Source organism: Macrosteles quadrilineatus, unplaced genomic scaffold (genome assembly GCF_028750875.1).
Source record: "Macrosteles quadrilineatus isolate MER2022 unplaced genomic scaffold, UCM_ALF_1.0 Scaffold_6__1_contigs__length_79288215, whole genome shotgun sequence".
Classification (NCBI taxonomy): Eukaryota; Metazoa; Arthropoda; class Insecta; order Hemiptera; family Cicadellidae; genus Macrosteles; species Macrosteles quadrilineatus.
Window position 1 is genome coordinate 55,457,972 of NW_026542599.1, and position 22,927 is coordinate 55,480,898.

At 33.6% G+C, this 22,927-nt stretch overlaps 1 protein-coding gene across 1 annotated transcript in view; it reads left to right on the top strand.

Annotated features, from left to right (window-relative positions):
- Positions 1 to 22,927, top strand: part of LOC128997126 (uncharacterized) — a 52,194-nt gene that overhangs the window by 4,948 nt on the left and 24,319 nt on the right. The window contains exon 2 of the mRNA XM_054422708.1: positions 13,335 to 13,368. Coding sequence (XP_054278683.1) covers positions 13,335 to 13,368 — 34 coding nt within the window. The remainder of the gene's footprint in view (positions 1 to 13,334; positions 13,369 to 22,927) is intronic.

The following is a 22,927-nucleotide window of genomic DNA, read 5'->3' on the forward strand; positions in this document are numbered from 1 at the left end:
CATCCGGAAGAATGTCACTGTCTTTCAGTTATTTCTATAGGCAATTAACGTAACGTACACGTTTTTAAAGTGTCAATCCACGTTTTCATAAAACTATAAGTATGTTATTTTTACTTTAGAAATCAACCTAAAATATTCATAGAAATTTGCATGTCATAAGTTTAAATAAAACTTATGACATAATAATAATAATATAATAATAATAATAATAACATAATAATAATATAAATAAAACTTACAAAGCTTTTAACTATCGTACCTTATTTCTTTATAATAAACTTTGGGTGTCAAATACTTTCACAAATAGGTGGCTTATGTTTCTTTATAGACTGTATGTTGTAATCCATATATTGAAGCTTCCTCTATTTTATGTTATTTTTGTAAAAACTGTCTTTAATAATATTATTATTCAGTAAATACTGTTACCAGTGACTAATAAATTCACAATATTTATATATTGAACTGAGTGTTATAAAAACTTGACTTTAACTATGTAAAGTGCTTTAGTTCCTCCTCAAGTACCATTTAACTCCCCTCTTTCCATTACAAAACACATATAACAAATCCTTTCCGCATAAGTTATTTCACCTGTGCAACTCCTCAACAAAGTCGTGCTAAGGTTGTCTAAAGATATCACTACACACAAGACAAGTTGATGGTTCGCAAGTGTTCTTGATCATCAACGCAGCGTGGTCTCCTCCCACGTACGTTTGCTGAGGTAGGATTACGTTGAATTACTTTGTACAACGTTTTATATCCGATGTGAATCAAAGGTTATAGTGACGCCCACGCCTGTCTCAACTGCATTGATATTAATGGGTGATATTTTCCCGCAAATTATTCTAGTACAATGTAACCGAACCTTGGTCGTTTGGTCATCTTTATGTGCTTAAACATTCGATTTATCTTGTATCGATTGTTGGGGAAGTTTGCGATTTATTTTACGTGTGTGAAGTCAAACGATCCTGTTTAAATGCAGTGACTTTTATGAGTCGTTTTGTGAGTACATCGGTCCATCGAAAACGTCAGTTGCGTGGTACAAGATGAGTTTCGACTACCCGATGCTAATGTGCTTTAAATGTATATTCAGATAACTAATCTTACGATAAATAATGTGTTTGGGATGGTTACAATATAATGGATGGTATCAATGGAGTATCTATAGTATATTTTATCAGCAGGGCGTAAAACGACTCTTTTCGACCCAAGTTCAAGTTTTATTATAAGCCAAGGTCAGGAAATGAGCGAGGGTTTAAAATACACTTTTTTGCATTATATCGATATATTGCCCCAATATTCGAGCAAAATCTTATAGGAAACAAAAAAACATTTAATGTAAAGATAACAGCTCAAAATGACTTCTAACTTTTTAATTTAGCTGATCCAAACAAGCAGGTGTTTCAATCATTTCGACTGTTACGATTGTATTAAATATCGAACTTGTAAGAAGAATGCAACAATAAGCTACAACTGATTAAAACGAGCGATAAGTTACATACTTGTGTTTACAACAGCTGACTTTTACTTCCCAGGGACTACAAATACGTTTCACATCCTAGGAAGTAAAAGTGATACTGAGTGGTTTTTGCTGCAGTATGATGAAAAATATTAACCATTTGCTATTAGCCATTTGTTCATACAAATAAGTAAAATACAAACAAGTTGAATTTGAAAGACTTTCAATTCAGATTGATAAATTATTAACGCTAATTTAAACTTTATCCCAGCTAAAAACGTTCAAACAATATTTCATGATGGGTTAGCCTCTGGATCAAAAATTGCAATATAAAATGGATTGGATAAGGCCTATAATTAGGAAAAAGAGATCAACCCAACTAAAGAAACTTGACAATCTCTATAAAGTCAAAAATGACACAGCCAAAGTTATCTCTTGTTCTCACACATTTCACCCTAGAATAGTCAATTTGACATCAATAGAGTTTAATCAGCAAGAGACATCATTACTCAACAAAGGTCTTAAACATAATTTCCATCACAAACCAAAAAACGGTATAGTCGACTCTCTTTTGGAGATTGAAAGTTGTATTGAGACAATAAAACACGAGAAACAGGACCCTATTAGATATGAGATCATTAATAAGTTAAGTCAAGGTAACAGTGAAATGGTCATTGTTGATAATCTTTCAAACGAAGCTAAAAATGATTTCACAGCTTTAAGAAGTTTAACAGATAAGCTCGACATCAATAAGGCCATTGTCACAAAAGCTGATAAAGGTAATGCTGTTGTAGTACTAGATAAGGATGAATACACATGTAAAGTGGACAGCTTTATTGCAGTAAATAACATTAAGACTCTAACTAAGGATCCAACAAAACAATATCACAGTGAAGTTAATAAAGCTATTAATAAATGTAAATATCTCCTTAGTGATGTTCAAAAGAGGCAGGTCAAGGTCATGAACCCTAGTGCTCCTAAAATGCGTGGGCTTCCGAAAATACACAAAAAGGATGTTCCAATCAGACCTTTAGTGAACTTTATTAACGCACCTTCATACAACTTATGCAAACTTATTGATAGAATAATAAGAAACAACATTGACTTCAAAGTTAATTGCAGCGTTAAGAACAGCACACATTTGGTTGATGTGATAAAAAATGTAAATATTCCGTCCCATGCACAGTTTGTATCTTTTGATGTCACGAATCTGTATACGAGTGTGCCTATTGACGAAACCATATATTTGGTAGAACAGTACATTAGAACGAGAGGAACTTTAAATAGCGAGAAAACAGCAGAATTATTATCACTGTTAAGAGTCGTCCTAAAACAGAATTATTTCGAGTTTAATAACAAACATTATTTACAAGAACAGGGGTTAGCTATGGGTTCACCTCTATCTTCAATCTTATCGGAAATCTTCCTTGATAACATAGAACACCAACGCATTTTGGCCGACAGTAATGCGCATCAAGGAAAGATTGTTTACTGGCACCGATACGTCGACGACGTACTTTGCTTATTCAAAGGCAATAACAGACAAATTGACCTGTTTGGGAAATATCTTAATAATATCCATCCTAGACTTAAATTCACAATAGAACATGAGAAAAGCTCCTCTATCAACTTCCTTGACCTGACAATAACAAAATCCGATAACAAACACCTTTTTAATATTTATAGAAAACCGACCAGTACAGACACAACCATCCATAGCAGCTCTAATCACCCCCACTCTCACAAAATTGCAGCCTACAATTCAATGCTCTACAGATTGATTAACATACCTTTAAGTGAAGAAAACTATAGAAATGAACTCAACACAATAAAATACATTGCCTTGAATAACGGTTACAGCTCTGACATGATTGATAAACTGCACAGGAGAATCAAGAGTAAAGCTAATAATAAAATTGCCAAAGAAAAAACTGATAAAAAGTACGTGACACTCGAGTTCTGTAAAATCAACCAACGTTTAGCAACTCGTCCTTTTAGTAGGCATAACTATTCAGTTGCATACAGAACTAGCAACAACCTTCAACGTAAGTTGTCAGCTCCACGACAAAGGGATACTACGCCTATATTAGAGAAGTCAGGCGTGTATAAGCTTAAATGTGGAGAATGTGATTCCTACTACATCGGACAGACTGGGAGATGTTTTAAGACCAGATATAAAGAACATATAAGTGCTATCAAGAAACCAAATCCTGTCTCAAATTATGCAGAACACATCCAACAGTATTGCCACGACTACTCTGAAATTAATAGTTTAGAAATACTCCACATTGGTAGCAAAGGTCACAAACTTAATTGTATTGAAAATTTCCACATTTACACCAGTACAGCTAAAGAACCGAACTTAATAATTAATTCCCAGACTAATTCAGCAGCCAATCCAATTTTTGAGAAAATAATACAAATCAAACAGGACAAGGTATAATTTGAGCAGCTATGTTGGTACACGTGTTATCAGCTGTTCCAGTCGTCCACCAAACCTTTGCAGTGATTAAGTTCGTTCAGTCGGTCGTCAGTTTTTAGCCGTGCACGTGCCTTAATGTTTTCGTGTCGTGTCCGTGTTTTGTGTTGTATGTACTATTTATTTAACTTTGACGCAATGAAAATGAAGAAACCACGTAAGAAATGTAAATATGTAAATAGCTCAGATTAGTGTATAATGACTACGCACCCGACGATGGAGTTATCTCCGAAACGGCCGTAGTGCTCAACTAACAGGATTGCGAAGACTGTAAGTAACCTTTATAAATATAAAATGGTTAACGTTTTATACTTTTTAACTTTGTTTAAAACAACAATATTGTTTTCAATAAAGTCGATTCACAACTAAATAGGGTGTTGGATGATTAGCGACCAGTCCTACAATATAATAAAAACTTCTTCTCTATTTTAGGACTGTGTCACATTTTTCATTTGTAATTACTCTAAATATAATGTAATAAATTTACAACCAAACGGTTCATAAATTGTAGAGGCGGAGCAGGAAAGAGTGCGATTTGTCTCATGCCAACTTTTGGCAAAACTAGCAACGAGGCGCCCGGGGCTCACTTTATTTATTTTTATTTATGTACAATTAATTTTGCATTATATTGCTGTGAAATAAATTTCCATATGTTGGTGAAAGGGTGTGAAATACAGGGAGGTTTTCATCTCTTCGAGACTTGTTCTTTTCATTTTCCTACAACGATAAAGATAATTTGCAGCTTATTGTGGGATCTGAACCACCACGTCACAGACAGAATCAGTTGTGTTTGGAAGGATTTGAACCCGGTACTCCACAAAGGAATTCCTGCGCTGTAACCACTTAGGACTTTCCACCCGTACATTTTAATGTGGAATACAACACATTTGGTTGTTTGTTTCAGTTTACAACCATTTACTACCTCTTAAGAGTAAAGTGCAAATTACTGAACAAACTATGCATTCAATCCGTGGGATATATGAAAAATTTAAAGAGACAAAAGGGTTCAAGAAAACTAACTAAAACGTGTATTAATGTTAATGTTTATTTAATGAAAAATGTCAACAAATAAAATAGAATCTTCTAAATTTGATTTAAATTAGTCATGTATTGATAACAAGAGAATGTTTAAATTGCTTTTAAATTCTGCTCTATAGTAGTTAACGTCCTAAAAATAATATTGATAACTAAGGATTGTCTGTCCATTGTGAATATTTTATTAATTTGTAACCAAACAATATCGATGCTTGAAATGATAATTAAATAATTTAATATCAGTAGATGAAGAACTAGATTAGCCTATATAGCCAAAAACTAAATTAGGACGATTACAAATAAACCATAACTTTTAAGTTAGTCTTAAAACTAACTTTAAAGTCTTAGGTCATGAAAAAAATTGTAAATGAACTTTTAGTTTGTACTTAGCTATAACCGTCTAAAACATAAAATAGAAACAAGTAATGGTTTGCTAGACTAATGTTTTTGAAGAAGGGTTTCGTAAAATAAATATGTCTGTAAAAGCTCACACGTACAATAAACCGTCTGTTTCAGATGCAGACAAAACACAGGGATCATATAAATGGCTTATTACATGAAGAGCCATTTTGTTATGACCAATTATTGACTATTCTATAATCACACTGTTCTATGTATTAAACATGTAAATTGTCGCAAATGGCTGGTATTACAAACAGTGTTATAATAGTATGTAATGAATGCAAACCACATTCTTCGTCATATCTCTGCAAAAAACTACTTTTTCATAGTGGTGGAGTGCTGAAATAAAATACTGTAGTCACAGAACCAAAAAGAATCAGCTGGTTCCTGTGAAATCAGCTGTCACATTGTTGTTTATATCGTGGTAAAACTATCAACATTAAAAGCTTCGTTCGAATAGTCTTTATTGATAAGAATTCATTGTTCCATTGTTGTTTTATTTGCATTCGTTGTTGCGTTTGAGTCGGTAAACAGATGTGTTGTTAGATAAATTACTTGTGAAAATTCTGAGGAATGCGTAATAATGTGAAGTTCTCTTACTGGTAATTAGTACTAAACATCAGTTTACTTATTTGCTAAAACGGCGAACCATTTCTTCTGCCCTCGAATCTTAAGTTATCTCCCAAATCAACAATGAGTTTACTATGTGATAAATACATTTGTTACACGGTATGGATCGGGGGAGGGGAGGCGCTGGTCTAGTGGTAGAGCGGGGAACATCGGTTCCTCAGGACCCGAGTTCAAATCCTGCCAAATAACCAATAGATTCTATCTGAGTGATAATACCGCAATAGGTCTAGCCTGAAGTAATGGGGAAACAAATTCTGGAGCCTACCGTCTTAGGACAAAAAATAAAACAAACAAAAAGCCCGGCATCAGAGACTAACTTCGATTCTCAAGGCCAATCGTAACATTTTTCTAAATTGAAGACATTATTCATCCATGAAAAATTATTAATTATTAATATGAGAGCTTAAAAGAAATGAGAAATAATTAACTAAGGTTTAAACGTAAACTTAACTAGGAAGCCGATGTCACCCATTTAGTATTTACTTGCACATATGAATAACCAACCTACATAGACCTATATAGTTGTCAGTAAGAAAGGCTAACCACACTAGTGAAAGGGTTATGGAGTCATAACTACTGTAATAACAGTAAAAACAGAGCTTGTTATGATGAAATATAGTGCTCTGTATGAACGTTGTCGGACACTGATTTAGCCAAAGTATCTTGCTCTAAAACACTAGCTGAGTAAAGTTAACATGAGTTAAGATATAAGTGTTTAGTGGTTTATAGTGATACTCGTGAGTTAGTTTCATGTCTAACGGAAAGTAGAAATCATATTAGGTTTTGGTTAAAGAATTAGAGAAGTAAAAGAGATAAACTTTCACACTAAACATAACGTTAAATTTAACGTTAGTATTATGATGACACTATAATTCGTTTACAAAGTTTAGGTAGTTTATGGGGTAGCTTTTATTGGTTCCCACACCGATTTTTTAGTTTAATCTGAGTATCACTGATCACAATACACAATCAATCAGTTATACACAGTGATCAATCAGTGATACACAGATTAAACTAAAAAAATGATCAGCTGTAAAAGCTGTCGACTGTTGTTTCAAAAGTAGAAGTAATATGGAGGGGTTGAACTACTTCCCCCAACCCACCTAAATTTCATGAATGGAGTTTAGCACAATAAATTTGAAAGTATAATGGTTGGTCTAGTAAATAGAACGTAGGAATGATATCTTGAAGGCCCAGGTTCAATCCTGTCAAATTGCAGTAATAATAGGTTTTAGTTTTAACAAAAAATAAAGAGTATAATTTAGCAATAAGATAACGCCATGTCTCAATAATTTAGATCCTAGCTCAATCTCCAGAGAGATCGAGATGGGACTTAAACTATTGTATTGCATGTATGTTTTGGTTTCTAAAGCCCATACCAAAACTATGATGCATTTCTGCATCCTAGATGTTGACGTTGATGTTCTGACATGAATTAAAATACCAGTTACAACAAGAGTGACAACTAGACGTAAGCCCATCACAGGCTCCGTCTGGTCCAGCTCTCACCTTAATCCTATTGGTCAGGAACTACGTGCTTGTCAGAGATATTTGGATCAGTTGTCACAACACTCAGAACACACTTCAGAATCCAGTTTAAACTGTTTAGAGGTAAAAGTAAAATAAATCGGCAAGGCTGTGTAAACTGAAAATTAAAAACTAAAATTTTAGATTCAAGATAATCCCTTATGTTGTGGTTTACTACTATCCTTTTTCATCAGCTGATGACAATTTTGAGGTATCTCTATGTTTGGTTAAGCTTGGGTCTGTGATTTAAGTCTCTCCAACTACTGTGTATAGATATTTGCAATTGTAAAACTGTCACGAAAAAATTACTATCTACTTAAAAAATACTACCTATACATTTGGCACAATGTTTAAAGAGAAAAAGTGCTCTATGAAACTAACCGTAAAATAACCTGAAAACATTTTAATTCAGCTCGTTCACGCATCCGGACGTGAAACGTTTAACAAAGCTCGATTTAGGTTGTACAACAGAACGAGCTTCAACATGCAATATCCTAGTTAATACTAAAAGAAAATTATAACAAAGTAACCACAGAAAATCGTTTGTCCAAAGTAAAAGAAATTGTTATTATGATGATATATTTGATCTTTTTTGATAATTATAAATATCCCATTTATTAACACTTTAAAGTTGTAGCCAGTTGCAAAATGAATTTTAACCTAATCGAATTATGTTTCTGATCGTCATTTCCTCCTTCAAATGACTGGTGTGTATAATATAAACCGACTCTAACCTATCCTAACTTGCTTTACAACAAGACCTTTTTACTCTAGCATCTCAGTATGTTACAGCAATGATGAACGTATCGAAGCTAAGAAAGAAAATGTAATTTTAACAGTTTCACACTCTGTAAGCAGCTCATTTGAACATGTTTTATTTTCCACATCAGTTTATATTGATAATATTACTTTCCTAGAATATATGGTTTAAGCTTATCCCAATTTCTTTTATAACAATGGAATAGTCAAGAGTCGTAACGTCTTCAGTATATAGCTTAATCCAATTGTTGTTACAAATTGTGGGTAGTAGGGAAGTTTCAACAATGCAATGTCCCACACATGCATTAAATGGAATTAGCAACCTACAGGACTTTTCTAATGCAGTCAAAGAGAGTTTAGTTTAGAATACACCTATGTATGATAACGCTGTTGTATATTAGTTGCGGATAGCATATGGTTAGTGTTTTATGGGATTGTTGAGCTAACGAATGGAGTTAGCAAAGCCTAGGGTTATAATAATACAAAATACTGTCAAACAACTGACAGAAATATATTTAACAATAGTATTGATAAGTAAAACTTGCTCCAAGCTATTTTCATAATGTTCTACTCCTCTACCAGTTTTGCCTTCAGATTCAAACCTAACTATACCCTAGTGAAGCAGTAATCAGTCTATAACCATTAACCAACGAGTAGTAAGACTGATGAGTTTCTGTGCACACTATATTTCGTTCTAGAAATTCTCTGAACAACTAATCTAGCTCTCAACCACCAGGCGTCGTTCCATGGATCCCCATGGATAAAGATCTACTCTATACACAGATGTGATAGATCCCCCAACTCGCCGTGTAGGAAGACCCTTCCGATCCCAAGGGCTTCACAATAATAGTTCTTCTCTGTGGGGGTTCGGACCGTTGTGCGCAAAGCTTTCTGAAGTTAATCCAAAACAGCTGAACGTTTGTGTCTCTTTGGAGACATTTTCACGCTTGAGTTGTCAAAGTAGAGGAGACCCATTGTCAGAATGGATTTCTTAATCATATAACCGCAAATAAAACACTGCCAACACATTTAAATATACATATTTATAGAAGAAGCTAATCAAAATGGAGACGCTAGTAGTACAGTAATAATAATACTTTATTGTCTTGACAATATACATTGTATCGACATCACGATTTATGAATTTTTAACTTGGGTTTATTATAAGTTTGAACTCTTTAAAATTTTTTTTTAAATTTAGATGCATTTTTCATTGAAGTGTTCAATAAATTAATAAATGGCGCAATAATAAACAAATTGTTATAATAGATTAAAATATTTTATGGTATTAAAAATAACGATAAATTATGAGCTATACCTATAAATAATAAATAAGTTTACCTCTAAATTGACTTCAGCTGATCCAAATGATGATAATTGTATAAAAGTGTGTTTTTAAATAAAAATACTAAGGCAGAAAATATACAGTTAAATTGCTTTTGAATGGTGAATGTTAACAGATAAATAGTAAGTACAAATATCCATACTACTGTATATGCAGGGCAGAAACACGCCTTACAAAACTTGTTATCAGATCTGGATGGATGATAGTCTATAAATCATAAGAAATCAACAGTCAGATGTTCACAACCCTTTTCCATCCCCTACACTTTTACCCCTCCCCCTCCGACCCTTTGAAATTAAAAGCAGTTATCAAGCTATTTCCAATCTCCCCACTCTTCAGCGTGCTGCCAACTCGCTTCTCTCAAAACGACCTTGCTTGGGAACTGCATTTCGACTGCAAGGTCATTATTTAAGATTGAAAGGCTACAGACACAGACACTGTTTGTAGTTCGTGAATATTTATCCCGTAATGGAATGGGAAATATCAAGTTATTGAATAAATAATTTGAACTGTCTTGCAGACCTTGCGAAGTATGAATGTACCTGGCTCCCTACCCAAGGTTGTTGCGAACGATTTGTTTAGTGTAGTGATGTTGTAAATTTCAAATTTTATTTTCCTGGGATAAATTTTAGTGAGTTTCCTGCTGAACTTTGGTCTTTGCAAAACTTTATGACACGTCTTACGAGGTTTTAATCGTTAAGTACAGCTCATGAGTAATTTGAAATTATTTGTGGTCAAACAACCTATGACGGTTCTTAAAAATACAGCTAAAATATGAACAAAAAATATTTTAACCGTCAGTCTTACTGTTCCTCAGATACTTTTGCTTCACAACCTTTTACTTCAATACTTGTTTTGAATGCTGGGAAAGGCTTCCACTTGCCTGGTTTAAATTTTACCTCCAAAACTCACGACTGATGGAAACACTTAAATATTCGGGAATTGCATCTACCCTCATCGGCGAAGACCGTTTTAACATACCCTACTCGTCTAAAGGAAGCTGACCTATTGCTGTTGTTGAACCAATTATTTAAGATATTGTTTTATTTTGCTGATGAACGTATCTCAAAATATTTTCTCGATCTTATTTAAGATATTGCTTTTTTCTGATGAACGTATCTCAAAACATTTTCTCAATCTTATTTATTTTATTTATTTATTCCAACGGCATATATCACCAATTTACAATGTGGATACAAGAAGCCTATGTGGTAACAACATGCATTTTAACAGAAAACTTAACAACTAACTTAAATCTATGGCAGGATCAGAGCAACATTGGTAACAGGAAATATAATCATGACTAGGAAAGCAATAATTAACAATGAAGTACAAAATAATTGTGAAAAAGCAATAACAAAGGTAAGAATTTGGACTGGCAATGGCAATACAGTTAAACAATCGATCAGCAAAAGCAAGGTAAATCTTTGGCTAGGTAAGCTATAATATAACAATGAAGTCGAAATAGAATATGAAAAAGCAATAACAATAGTAAATATTTGATCCAACAAAACAGTATTAAACAAACGATAACATAACTCTAACATGATTAAATTTACAGAAAACGAAAAAGATAGCAAATTACGAATAACATAACAACGGGAGAGACTAAGTTTCATTGGCAGGGGACCAGGGTGCGGCCGCAGAACGCCTGACGGCTGCTAGGCTGTCATGAAAGAGGTCCACTGAAGCCGAGACTCTCTATTGACTCTCTATTAGATGATGGTAGGGTTGAGAACCAGATCCCTTAAGATAGGGGTTTTACTTTTAGTTCCAGAATTGTGTGAATTGCTATGAGCATTAGGAACACATTGTTTTTGGGTTTGCTTAAACATGGCTTAAACTTGATAATTATTCTAACAATCTTGAACAAGCGACCAATGACAAACGATGTTACTCTTGAGAACGGCTGCTCCCATGCCCATAACATTAGCTTAGAGTAATCAGTCAATAACGTTTGGCCACATTTCACTTATTGGTTCTTGTCTGTTAATGCCTCTTCAAATATTAACTAAGAAGATACTATTAATCTCCGTCAAACATTTCAGTGCACACTGCCACACTCTATTGATAACCTTCACATGATAAGAAGGGAACCGAGTAAGTCTCGCCCATAAAACCTTGTTGGAGATTTAGTTCCTTGACTGTTATCTACGTAATTTATCTGGCTTCTAATTCCGATTGATTGCCAATTTTATTCTTATGTTACAGCTCTACACCTACATAGTGTCCCTTTTAATTGCCTTTAAATAATATTCTTCCCCCGAGTTTTGTTTACCATTATTCTAGCCACACATTGTTTACATGCTCCATAAGTGCTATTATTCTTTGGAGAAACAAATAATCTTACAGATCCTAAACTATGAGTAAAGCTAAACTCTGTCCCAGTAAAGAAAGGTAAGATTTGTTAAAACTGTTTCCTCACGAATGCATTTTTACAGGTGTAATTTACCATTGGATATTGCAGCTAAACATTTCATTCTCGTAAAATCCGTAGCTTATTGTGTTTTATATTTTCCAACGAGCCTCCTGACTCGTCACTACCTCTCTTTTTAGGATAGAATTACCTCCAAGATATTATATCTAGCCTATAATATTCTATCAGTATAATGTTGCAACATTATGTTACAATATAATGTTGTGTTTGTGGTAGTAGTTTGGCAGGTATTAATAATTAGACGCATCATTATACTCAATCATTTGTGGTCTTGTGGACATAAATATATTGGGGGAGTGAACCAACCTAGTGGTAAAGCGCGGGGGAGGTTCAGGTTCCCATCCTACCACTCAAAAATTGTTGTAGCTGTGTGATAATGCCACAACCCTCTACGAAAAGCCTGAAGTAACCTGAATGACGGTAGCAGTTTTAATGAAACTAAAGTTAAAACTTTGTTTCCCACACTTAGAAACATAACCTTCTACAGACTCACTGGCTAAGATCTGACCATGTCCTCACACAGAGCGAGTTAGAGATATGTGCGGAGGCGTGAAGTCAGCTGACTTTGGACCAAGTCCAGATGACAATCAAGTGTCCTGCATAAGTAGTTGTCACTGTGTCATATTTGTCACTTCTATTTATAATACCTGGTGACCGAGCTTTGCTCAGGATTAACAAGCTGGATCCCATTTTTGATCCTTCGAAATGGTCAATTCTAATCGTCGATGTTTTCCCACGCTCAGTTGTATACCGTATTTATTTGTACTTTGGCGATTAAAACACAGTTTCAATTAATTAACTTATCCTAGTTTACATTCGTTGTTTGTCAATTATTATTACTTACAATCTTACATGTATTAAAAAGAAATTGATACAGTAATGTGTTAAAATTGTTTTATGAAGGAAAATCTGCTTAATTAACGCACGGTCTTGACGATTTATTTCGTTCTCATACATTTCTTCTGGTTAGAAAAGTATACAAATAATCAATCAAATCATATATTTATTTAGTGTTAACTACGTTGTATAAAACTATTTTTTTCAAACCTGTGGCTTACTTCTAAATAGAAATAGCAACCGAAATCTTTAGGATATTGAATTTGAAAACACACAATACTTCTACACATTCGTGGAAGGAAGGTATTTAAGTTTGCTATTCACTTAATATTTACCCTATAAATTTTAATACACTTTTAGATAACAGACGAATTTCAAAGACTTTTCCACTTGTTCCAACTTTTATAACTTAAGTTTTCTTTTCCAGATGGCGCAATGTCGTGGTACGAGGACAACTACAGGTCAGTTACATCTGTAATCAAAACCAAAAACCATTTCTCCCCAAACTCTAACCACACATTAAAACTTTCTTCTCTCCGGCAAATAAAACTTGGAGTTATATATCAAGATGATTGACGACTCCCCATTCTAGAGATATATGATATTGTAGGCGTTGGATACAAATCTTTCAGTGGATAGCTCAAAGTTGGAATCTCTGGATAGGTCGGGCGCAACTATAAAAACAGTGGAAGGCGCTTGCTTGTTGCATTAGTCCTTTCTGGTGCCCACAAGACAATACAGTCAAAATAGCTTGAATAATAAGATGATTCCAACTAAAGAGGATATTAAATTTCCATACGTTTTATGGATTTTTCTCAATACTGTATTTTTGTTACAAAATCTTAATCCTATTATGCCTTTAATAAAATCGTTCACGATAAAACCCGTATGTTTGCTTACTTAGGTGTTTTGCTCTTACCCTAAATTAGACTGGGACGGGTGGCGTCGTCCTGTAATCCAGCTACTAGGAGGTCACGAATTGTGGATATTTATAGGGATGCACTGTGGATGCGATGCTCACTGGTGTGGATTAACGTCCGCACTAGTGAGTACTACGACTATCCGCAGTACTATCCTGATAATTAGACCAATTCGTAAATTACAAGGAAAAATGTGGTTCGGATTCCACTATAAACTGTAGGTCCCTTAGTTGCCATTAGCTGTATGGGCTATTAATTAACAGCTGTGTCTAAGGAACATGTCGGCCTTAGTCACTAACAAGACTACAAGATCGCGCCACTCATCCTACACTCATCCTTCACTCATATTTGGGTTAAAATACGCACATAGTGGCGTCCCCATCTTAAATAATTGATAATTGATAATTGATAATTGATAATTGAATTTGAGTAAGTCAATTATGTTTGTAAAATCCCGAGAAACTTTCCTGAAAATTAATTATTTTAATTTGTCAAACCTTAAATGCATGAAACCCTTTTTAACCGACTTCCCCACTACCAACAAAAGGAGGAGGTTCTCAATTTGTTTGTGGCGATGTTTTTTTTTTTCTATGTATGTTCACTAATTTCTCTGTGATTCTTTTACCGATCAGTGTGGTTCCACCACCAAAATAACCAGGAGAGTTTCTATTTGGTACCTTATATATTATATTTAAGTATAATATTTGTTTCGGTGAAAAATTCTGAAAACCTTAAATATTCAACATTTATTTTGTTTACATTTGTGCAGATTGTTTACATTTTTGCAGAGAAGGCAATAAATAATAATAACATTCCTACAGCTGTTAGTTGAAACCATTTAAATGAAGCTACAGACAATTCTTCTCATATTGATCAATAAACTATTTCTTGCCATGGAGCCTAAATGAATTACATTGAGAAAAGTGCATTTTGTTTTGATTACTATAAAAAATGTATTTTAACGTTTGACCTGATTTGTGTATACAGTAATTCTGTTTTTAGTATTGAATATTCTGACTTACAAAAACATGTATGTTTCAGTGAATAGCTGTATGATGTTGACAAATAAAGGTGTATTGTGAAAACCAAAGCATTCGTAAAACAGGTCTAAATATAAATTAAATGCAATTATTCCTTACACGACCTAAGAAGTGTGACAGTGCATAATCGTCAATTGTCTTAAAAATGTTAAATATTTTAATTACTAAACATGCATTTGCAGATGTGGAATGTTTATTGATATTCTCTACCCAGTTACTATATCATATCAATACTATTATGCTTGCTTCAGAAAGTCCTAGAGGAAGATGATTTGCAATTTCGACTAGGCTATATCTTGATCAAACAAAACCACCTACATGGCTTGCACCACTTTTAGCTGAACCAATCTTTCATATACATATTTCATTTGCAGATGTGGAATGTTTATTAATATTCTCTACCCAGTTACTATAACATATCAATACCATTATGCCTGCTTCGGAAAGTCCTAGAGGAAGATGATTTGCAATTTCGACTAGGCTATATCTTGAGCAAACAAAACCCCCTACATGACTTACACCACTTTTAGCTGAACCAATCTTTCATATAATATTTTCCAAAGGTACTATACGTGTTAACGACCAATTTTCCACTTTTGAGAGATTTTTTAGTGCTGGTAGCTGAGGAATAACTTTCATATTGTTCCAAAAGGCTTGAGACGTTACTGTATTTCTTTTTATAATGTAGAAGTACACCGATTGCAGGAAACGATGATGTCTGACATTTCAATGTATCTAGAAAAGACAATTAGTTTTTCATTAGGCCTAATGTAATGGACAACTCTTTCTTTCTTAAGGAATATCTAAAAATGTTTATTTTCATACCCATTGATTATGTAACCTGAACAGGTGACTCAAGCAGTTTTAAAATAATGATTGTTCTGTGGAACTTTTGATTGTTTCAAACAGTTTTGCTTATCAAAAAACCTCAAGTAATTAATATATAAAAAATTATACTGTCACTAAAAATCATGAAATAATTTATTTTTGTAAAAAAATACAACCGACTTCAAACGCTCTAAAAAGAATGAAATAATTTCAATAAAGTAAACTTTTGTATTAGGCAAGCTCACGTATTTCAAGTCGGCGCGGCTCAAACTGCAAATATGATTGAAATTAAATATTGTACGTGTATTTTGAAAATCAATAAAATGTAGCTGAAAAACATAAATATATAAAAAACATACTGAACTATTTTGTTTATAAAGGAAATATCTTCTTATATTTTATGTTTACTTCAGAATAATTAATCTATATGAATTGGAAAATAATTTAGTTTGATATTATGATAGGGAAAAGAAGCTAGTTTAGTATTAAAACGTTACTTTTCCAAGTTAGAAACATTTAAATGCGTTATAATCTTTTTAAAGATATTCGTTAATACCACTATAATGCCGATCTCTGATTACGGTAATAAAACAACACTTAACGCATAACTATGAAAAAGACATGCAGATTAACACCTTTAGTTATAGATAGTCACCTGCAATATGGACACCCTCTTTCAATTTTGTATCAAAAATCATCATAGAGCCGCGCCGACTTAAAATACGTGAGCTTGCCTAATACAAAAGTTTACTTTATTGAAATTATTTCATTCTTTTTAGAGCGTTTGAAGTCGGTTGTATTTTTTTACAAAAATAAATTATTAAGATCTTAATAAATGCTGTTAAATATTCTAACCTTGTTATAAAGTTTTATCCTGGTTACATTCAAATTGACTTTTGATCAAGCATGCGTCAACTAATTGCTTTTCACAAATTATCAGAGGAAAAATAGCTTTATTTTTTTATAATATTATTGCTATAAACAAAATACTTCACCAACAATCCTAATTCTCTGGTTTGAGTTTAGACTGCAAAGGAGATGAATGAACTAAAATGTTTACCCAAGTTTTACAACCAAACAAATATTTATGTTTAGAAATTGTTTTATGTTTGATTCATATTTGTTCATATTAGCACAGTATTTACACAAATCAAATTTATTTACGTGTTAACTTGAATATACTGTACATTTAAAACATGTCTTATACTGTACATTTAATAAATGTAAGTATAAGTAATTTGACGTCAGTACACATATTCTCACTCAACAACACATTTACATTTGCGTTCTTATCTAGATTGAGTCAGTCCACCCAATCAAAGAGCTCGGTTGGCCGCCAGATCAATCTGTGCCAAACCGGACACGGAAACGATTTAATTAAAGACGAGAGGCGCGTGGCGCCAAACTCTACGTTGCCTTGGAGGGGGGGTGGGGGGGGTGGAGCCTATCCTGCGCGGTGACAACGCATGCGCAATAAAGCTCCTTTTTCAGGTTTGCACATGTACAGGCTTTCACGTGCGTCAATGCGTTTTGGCCAATTTGCAGTAAAATAGTGCCACTTTCACTTTAATACATCAACAGGTTTATATTATTTTAAAATTAGCTTATGTGTAGTCCGCTAAAAATTACAGAGTTTTTCAATAAGCCCGTCTGAAGGAAAACACACTGTTTGTATTTGAGTGGTTGGCACTTTTTAGAAATCCAAGTTTGAAAGGAATACCATTTTTATTAAAATGTTATTAAATGAGCTGATCTTTTACATAGCTCATTTATCAAACTGGAGTTAATCGTAGTAAAGTGACAAAATAGCTCATAAAGACAAACACTGCGTTATTGATAGGTTCATCATACTTGTTTACAACTGAAGTAATTATGTGGGAATATCATTAATGGCTGTCCGTGAGATCCTGCATCACGGTATGTTTCTGAACGATATAAGCAGGGAAAGCTTAATTAAAGTATTGCTAAACACGTTTCATTTTCTTTTATACAATACAAGTGCAATTAGAAATCTCGTATACTATTTTAATGAATCTGGTTAGTGATAATTTTATTGCTATGAACTCTTTACTAAGGAGATTATATATATGTTAAATTAACCAAACTATCCAAGATAATTAAATTTTAATCTTAAATAGTGGTACAGTATTGGTAATTTTTTTTTTTTTTTTACCAAAGTGGGACTATAACGGGTGGGACTAAGTTGTAACGAAGTGTTAAAAAAACGTATGTTTCTAGATAATAAATCTGACTTGTGTTTCAGAACTATTTTTAATTTTTAATTAAAATAATTACCAATGCATCCAATTATGAAAAGTTTTGTAAAATGAAGAAAACCCAAATTTAAGTCGTTAAACAGTATTTCTTCACACATTTCCGTATGTGTTTTAATTTCAAATTAATTTCAGATAGTATATAGAGAGTATATTTTGTACTAGCCAGATTGAAAATAAATTGGGTGTGCCTATCAAATTAGGCAACATCTAAAAATCCAAAACAATTCCCTGCCCTTTTCTTTCTTTTTGGAAGTTTTCGTACGTATACGTAAAAAATCAGAACCGTGTGAAACCAACTGTAATGGAAGATGGGGAGAATCAAAGAGGCACTGTCAAGATTAAGAGCTGAGCAAAATTTATTTCTCTAATAAACTGTCCTCGAGGATTCGGCAAAAACACACTTCGCTAATAGGTTTGTTGTCGCCTTTCTGAATTTAGATTGAATAATAAACCACTTTATGGGGTGATTTAAGTGGGGCATCCAGAGAGCAGTAACGTAAATCTATCACTCCCTTATGCATCTGTCTAAAGCTGCTATTTATGGTTTGTGATTTCGTTTTATTTGTTTGCTTTGTTTTAATTCTTGACGCCGGCTGTGTTACTCTACGTGTTTAAGGAGTGTAAACATTTTTGTTGTTGTTATTTATTACTTTATTTATTTTATTTTTATAATAATTATTAAATTAGTAATGCAACTTTATATAACAAAGGTAGTCTATATTTTTTAGACACAATCCATTGGTACTTAAAAGAGTTAGCTGATGAAAATTAACAACTTGAAATATTACATACATTAGGGAGATACAACTAAACTGTTTTTATTTTAATAAAACCATTTAAGGTATTATTAAAATATCTTTAAGCATATTTTATGTTTGTGAATAGAAATTCCTAAGTGCTTTCATACAAATCTGCATATCAATGTATTTAACCCTAGAAGAAATAATTTAGTTTCAATATTTCTAAAATTTGACCTCTTAATCTTCTCTTTAGATTTTTCTCTGATAAATACTCAAAACAATAAGCAAGAAAACACTTTACACATTAGTTATGGATAAAGGTATTGTAGCCCCATCAATGATTGATCCAGGATCATTTTGATCATAGGATGATTTTGATCCATCCTACGACTGCATATATAACAACATTGACTGAAATGTTATGTCTAAATATTTCTTGTTTAGAATAATTTAAAATTCAAATCATTCCATCAAACCCTTGTACATTACACCTAAAAATTTTGAATACAGGTAATTCACAAATCCATTGGAGATCATCATACTTATCTAGCCCAATGCAACACAGACTTTCAAACTGCTATTATCCACACCGTTCTAGAAGCTTATCTGGTAATTTTACATAAACGGACAACTTCCAAATCAATTTAAATACGTGGTTGAACTGATGAATAATTCAAACGACGTACATCGGCGTCGAACACTTATGAAAGTATCTCTGTAGAACATTAATATTGTTGTCAGCGGACTCGGCGCCAGCGGGGCCTCTGAATTTATCACACTGCAAAGTTGCAGACGGGAATAAAGTGCGTGGTATATGACTGCCAAGTTTCAGAGCTCTCGATTATATGAGAACAGAAACATGGTGTGAGCGAATGTCTAAATAGTTTGTTGTTTATATACCCGTGATGCTAGGGAGCAGGTTCACTGTGTTGGGATTGAAAGCTTGCGCTGAATGTTTGTTTGGTTTATTTTGTTGATGATTTAATCGGTAAAGGGTCAGATGAAAGTAAAATTAGAAAATAAAAGAACGGTGAAAGGGGTTGAGAGAAGTGTCTTGTACTTAAGGAAAGAATTAAAACAGGATAGAACATGAGTTGAAGTGAAATTATGGAGTCCGAGAAACAAGATTTTGAGGGAAGGAGCAAAAGCGTGTATAAAAGACCAGAATGAGAAGGAACTAAAGGGAAGATAAAACTGAATGTTAGAAGAGTCATGAAAGTCGTCTTCGGTGTTTATGTTCCTGTCAAGATGGAAGGACAAAAACTCACTTTGCCGATCAGATAAGTTGGTAGCCTGGAGTAAAAAACCACTTGACGGGTTGATCTAATGTTCTTGATCCTGCAGAGGAAAGTGGTTGAAGATCTCCAGGGTCAGTTCTTGCAGATCTGCAGAAAAGTAACTGTCTCTAAGTTGGCAAAGTTCTGCAACAGCAAAGTGATTTGTCAAATCGCACGATGAAGACATCGTACGATGAATACGCTTTATCACAACATCAACTGCATTAAGCAAAGCAGGATATCTTCATTACATTTTCTGCTAAGTTAAAAACATTTTGTAGGTTACGTAAACGTCTCGATAAACATGTTGGAATTGTGATATCGTCAATATCACAAAATTTTGCATTAACTTTTATAAATTCTTAAACACTATTAAACACTGCACTTTATTCGTAATAATGGTAAGAACTGCAGAAAACACTTGGCTTTAAAGAGAGCAAGTATGGTAATAAACTAGTTCTGGTTTTACAAGTAGGCTTTTATATGTTGTAATTTTGATTTGCATTCGATATTCCGAGTAAAGTTCATATAAATGTATTGCTGTTTGCTTATGCTATTTGTACGTAAATATGTACAACTATGCAATCAAAAAGTGTTTCTACAGAAATTCAAATGAGTTTAATGCATTTGCTGCCAATCTGTGTAAACATTCCTGTACCGACGTATTTGAAGCAATTAATGTACTTGGACCACTATTAGTAGATTATCTCAAAGGATGAAAATGTGCTTTTCATTTTTATTGAAATTTTACTACATTTGGCAAGATATTTCACATCGAAATCATACCATCAAAGTATACGCGGAAATATGTTTTTCCTACAGTTGGCCTCCTCGCACTGATTATAACGCGCAAAGTAGCTAATTGCTGCATTGACTTACTTTTGCCGCAGTCCAGTATTCCAACCAAACAACACAAAACAATGTACTTTTATTAGGCACGTAATACGTGTACGCTTGAAAATAAGTTGGCAACACTTATAGATACTACGACTACGATAAGCTAGTACAGTGTTTCCTATTTCGTTCAACGTTTATATTTAACCTAACCTGAAAACGTGTTGTATAGTGTTTAAAAGTCTAACTTATTATGCTTTAGAGAAACCGAAGAAAAACTGTAACGTGTACCATGAGTGCAAAGTGCAACTTCGAACACTAATTACACAAATAACTATTTTCTCATTATATTGATGTAAAGCGTTGCTTACAATCTAAAACGAAAGAGCACACCACACACAAACATACAAATGATTTGAAATAAGATACTTATAACATTAGCTATCAGCTGACTTTACAAGACGCAAACCGTGCGAAAATTGAGCCTAGATATGTGTGACATGGCACTTTGACACTTTGCTATATGAATGTGTGCATTGATATCGATGATGAAGATTTTTCCTAAATGGATTATTCACAACATTCTTGTAGTTGCTTCATTTTTAAAAGTGTTTATATTGTTATTCAGTTTTACAATACAAAACCTTACAAATGTTTCTTGGTAACTCTTGTCTTTCTAGTCTATGTGTCTGAATTCCGATTATAAATTATGAGAGTTAAATATGACAAATAAAAATACTGTACATAACTTTAAAGTCTTTGGTTTAAAAAAGGGTGAAATTACCTTTCGTGAAATAGTTATTTGTGTAACTAGTGGTGAAAGTGGCACTTTGCTGCACACGAGAGCAATGTTTAGGAATGATCTCGAGTGCAGCAAAGGCCTTTTTCACTCGTGTTACACATTATATTTTTCCTACAGTCACTATAAAGCATATAAATAATTAGTCTTTCAAACACTATACAAAGCTTTTTCAGGTTCAGCTGGCAACAAAAATGGTGCCCTAGAGAAAGTAGTACCCGCGGTCCGTATCACTCCGCAATTTTTCCTCGGCAAGAAATTTGCTACGCGTTCTGAGAATATAGTTCCGTATGTTTTAGTAATTTGAAGTGGTTTCCGCGCCTTAAAACAATGCTTAAAAGGTATTTTTTTGTTTATTAAGATCGAAGGAATATTTTAAAAACGTTTAAAAGAAAAGTCCAGAAAGTTCAGGAATACCGAAACTATAAACACGAAATGACAGGTTAAATCGTAGTTATAATTAGTCAATCAGCTGCTTATAGAATTATTATCTTTAAGTGTTGCCAACCTATTTCCAAGCGTACACGGATTACGTGCATAATAAAACCACGCTGTTTTGTGTTGTTTGGTTGGAATCCTGATGTGCGGCAAAGTATAAACCGTACGGCAAAGTATAAACCGTACGGCAAAGTATAAATATGCAGCAATTAGCAGCTTTCTGTACTATAAACAGTACAGGGAAGCCAACTTTGTCGGGTGACTGTAGGAAAAAATAATTTTTGCACTCAGTAAAAAAGCGAACCGGTTGATCTCAATAATTCATAGTTTCAATGCATATGATGAAAGCATACAATTGTCAACACTTTAGATTGATACTCGGCTATTACAACACTCATTTTCTTTTTCACCCATCAGACCTGTGTATTTAAGAATATTGCAAAACATAAAAATTAAAGTAACTTGGTTTAGTTTTCCCCTCACAGAAGTTTTACATCGACCGACAAGTGATACGGCAATAGTGAATCCTCACCACCACTTGCATATTCTGCATTTACAAACCCAGTGCTTTGCCAACTATTGGTCGTCATAAAGATGGTTAAAACCGCTGCAGCAAGTTTAACGTATTGATGATATGACAGGCAAGTTTATGGTGTGGGTTATTGCAGCTCATGATGTCATGCAAATCGCTGCCAACTGCGAGCGACCAACCCACTGACGAGAGACGAGATTTGCGATTTCAAACAGTCTAGACTGTGTGTATACTTGACTTGTCCACTTAATATTGTTTCCCAACTGAGCAGAGAGTAGAGAAAACAAATTTTCCTACAATCATCTGACAAGGTGGGCTTCCTTGCTCCGATTATAG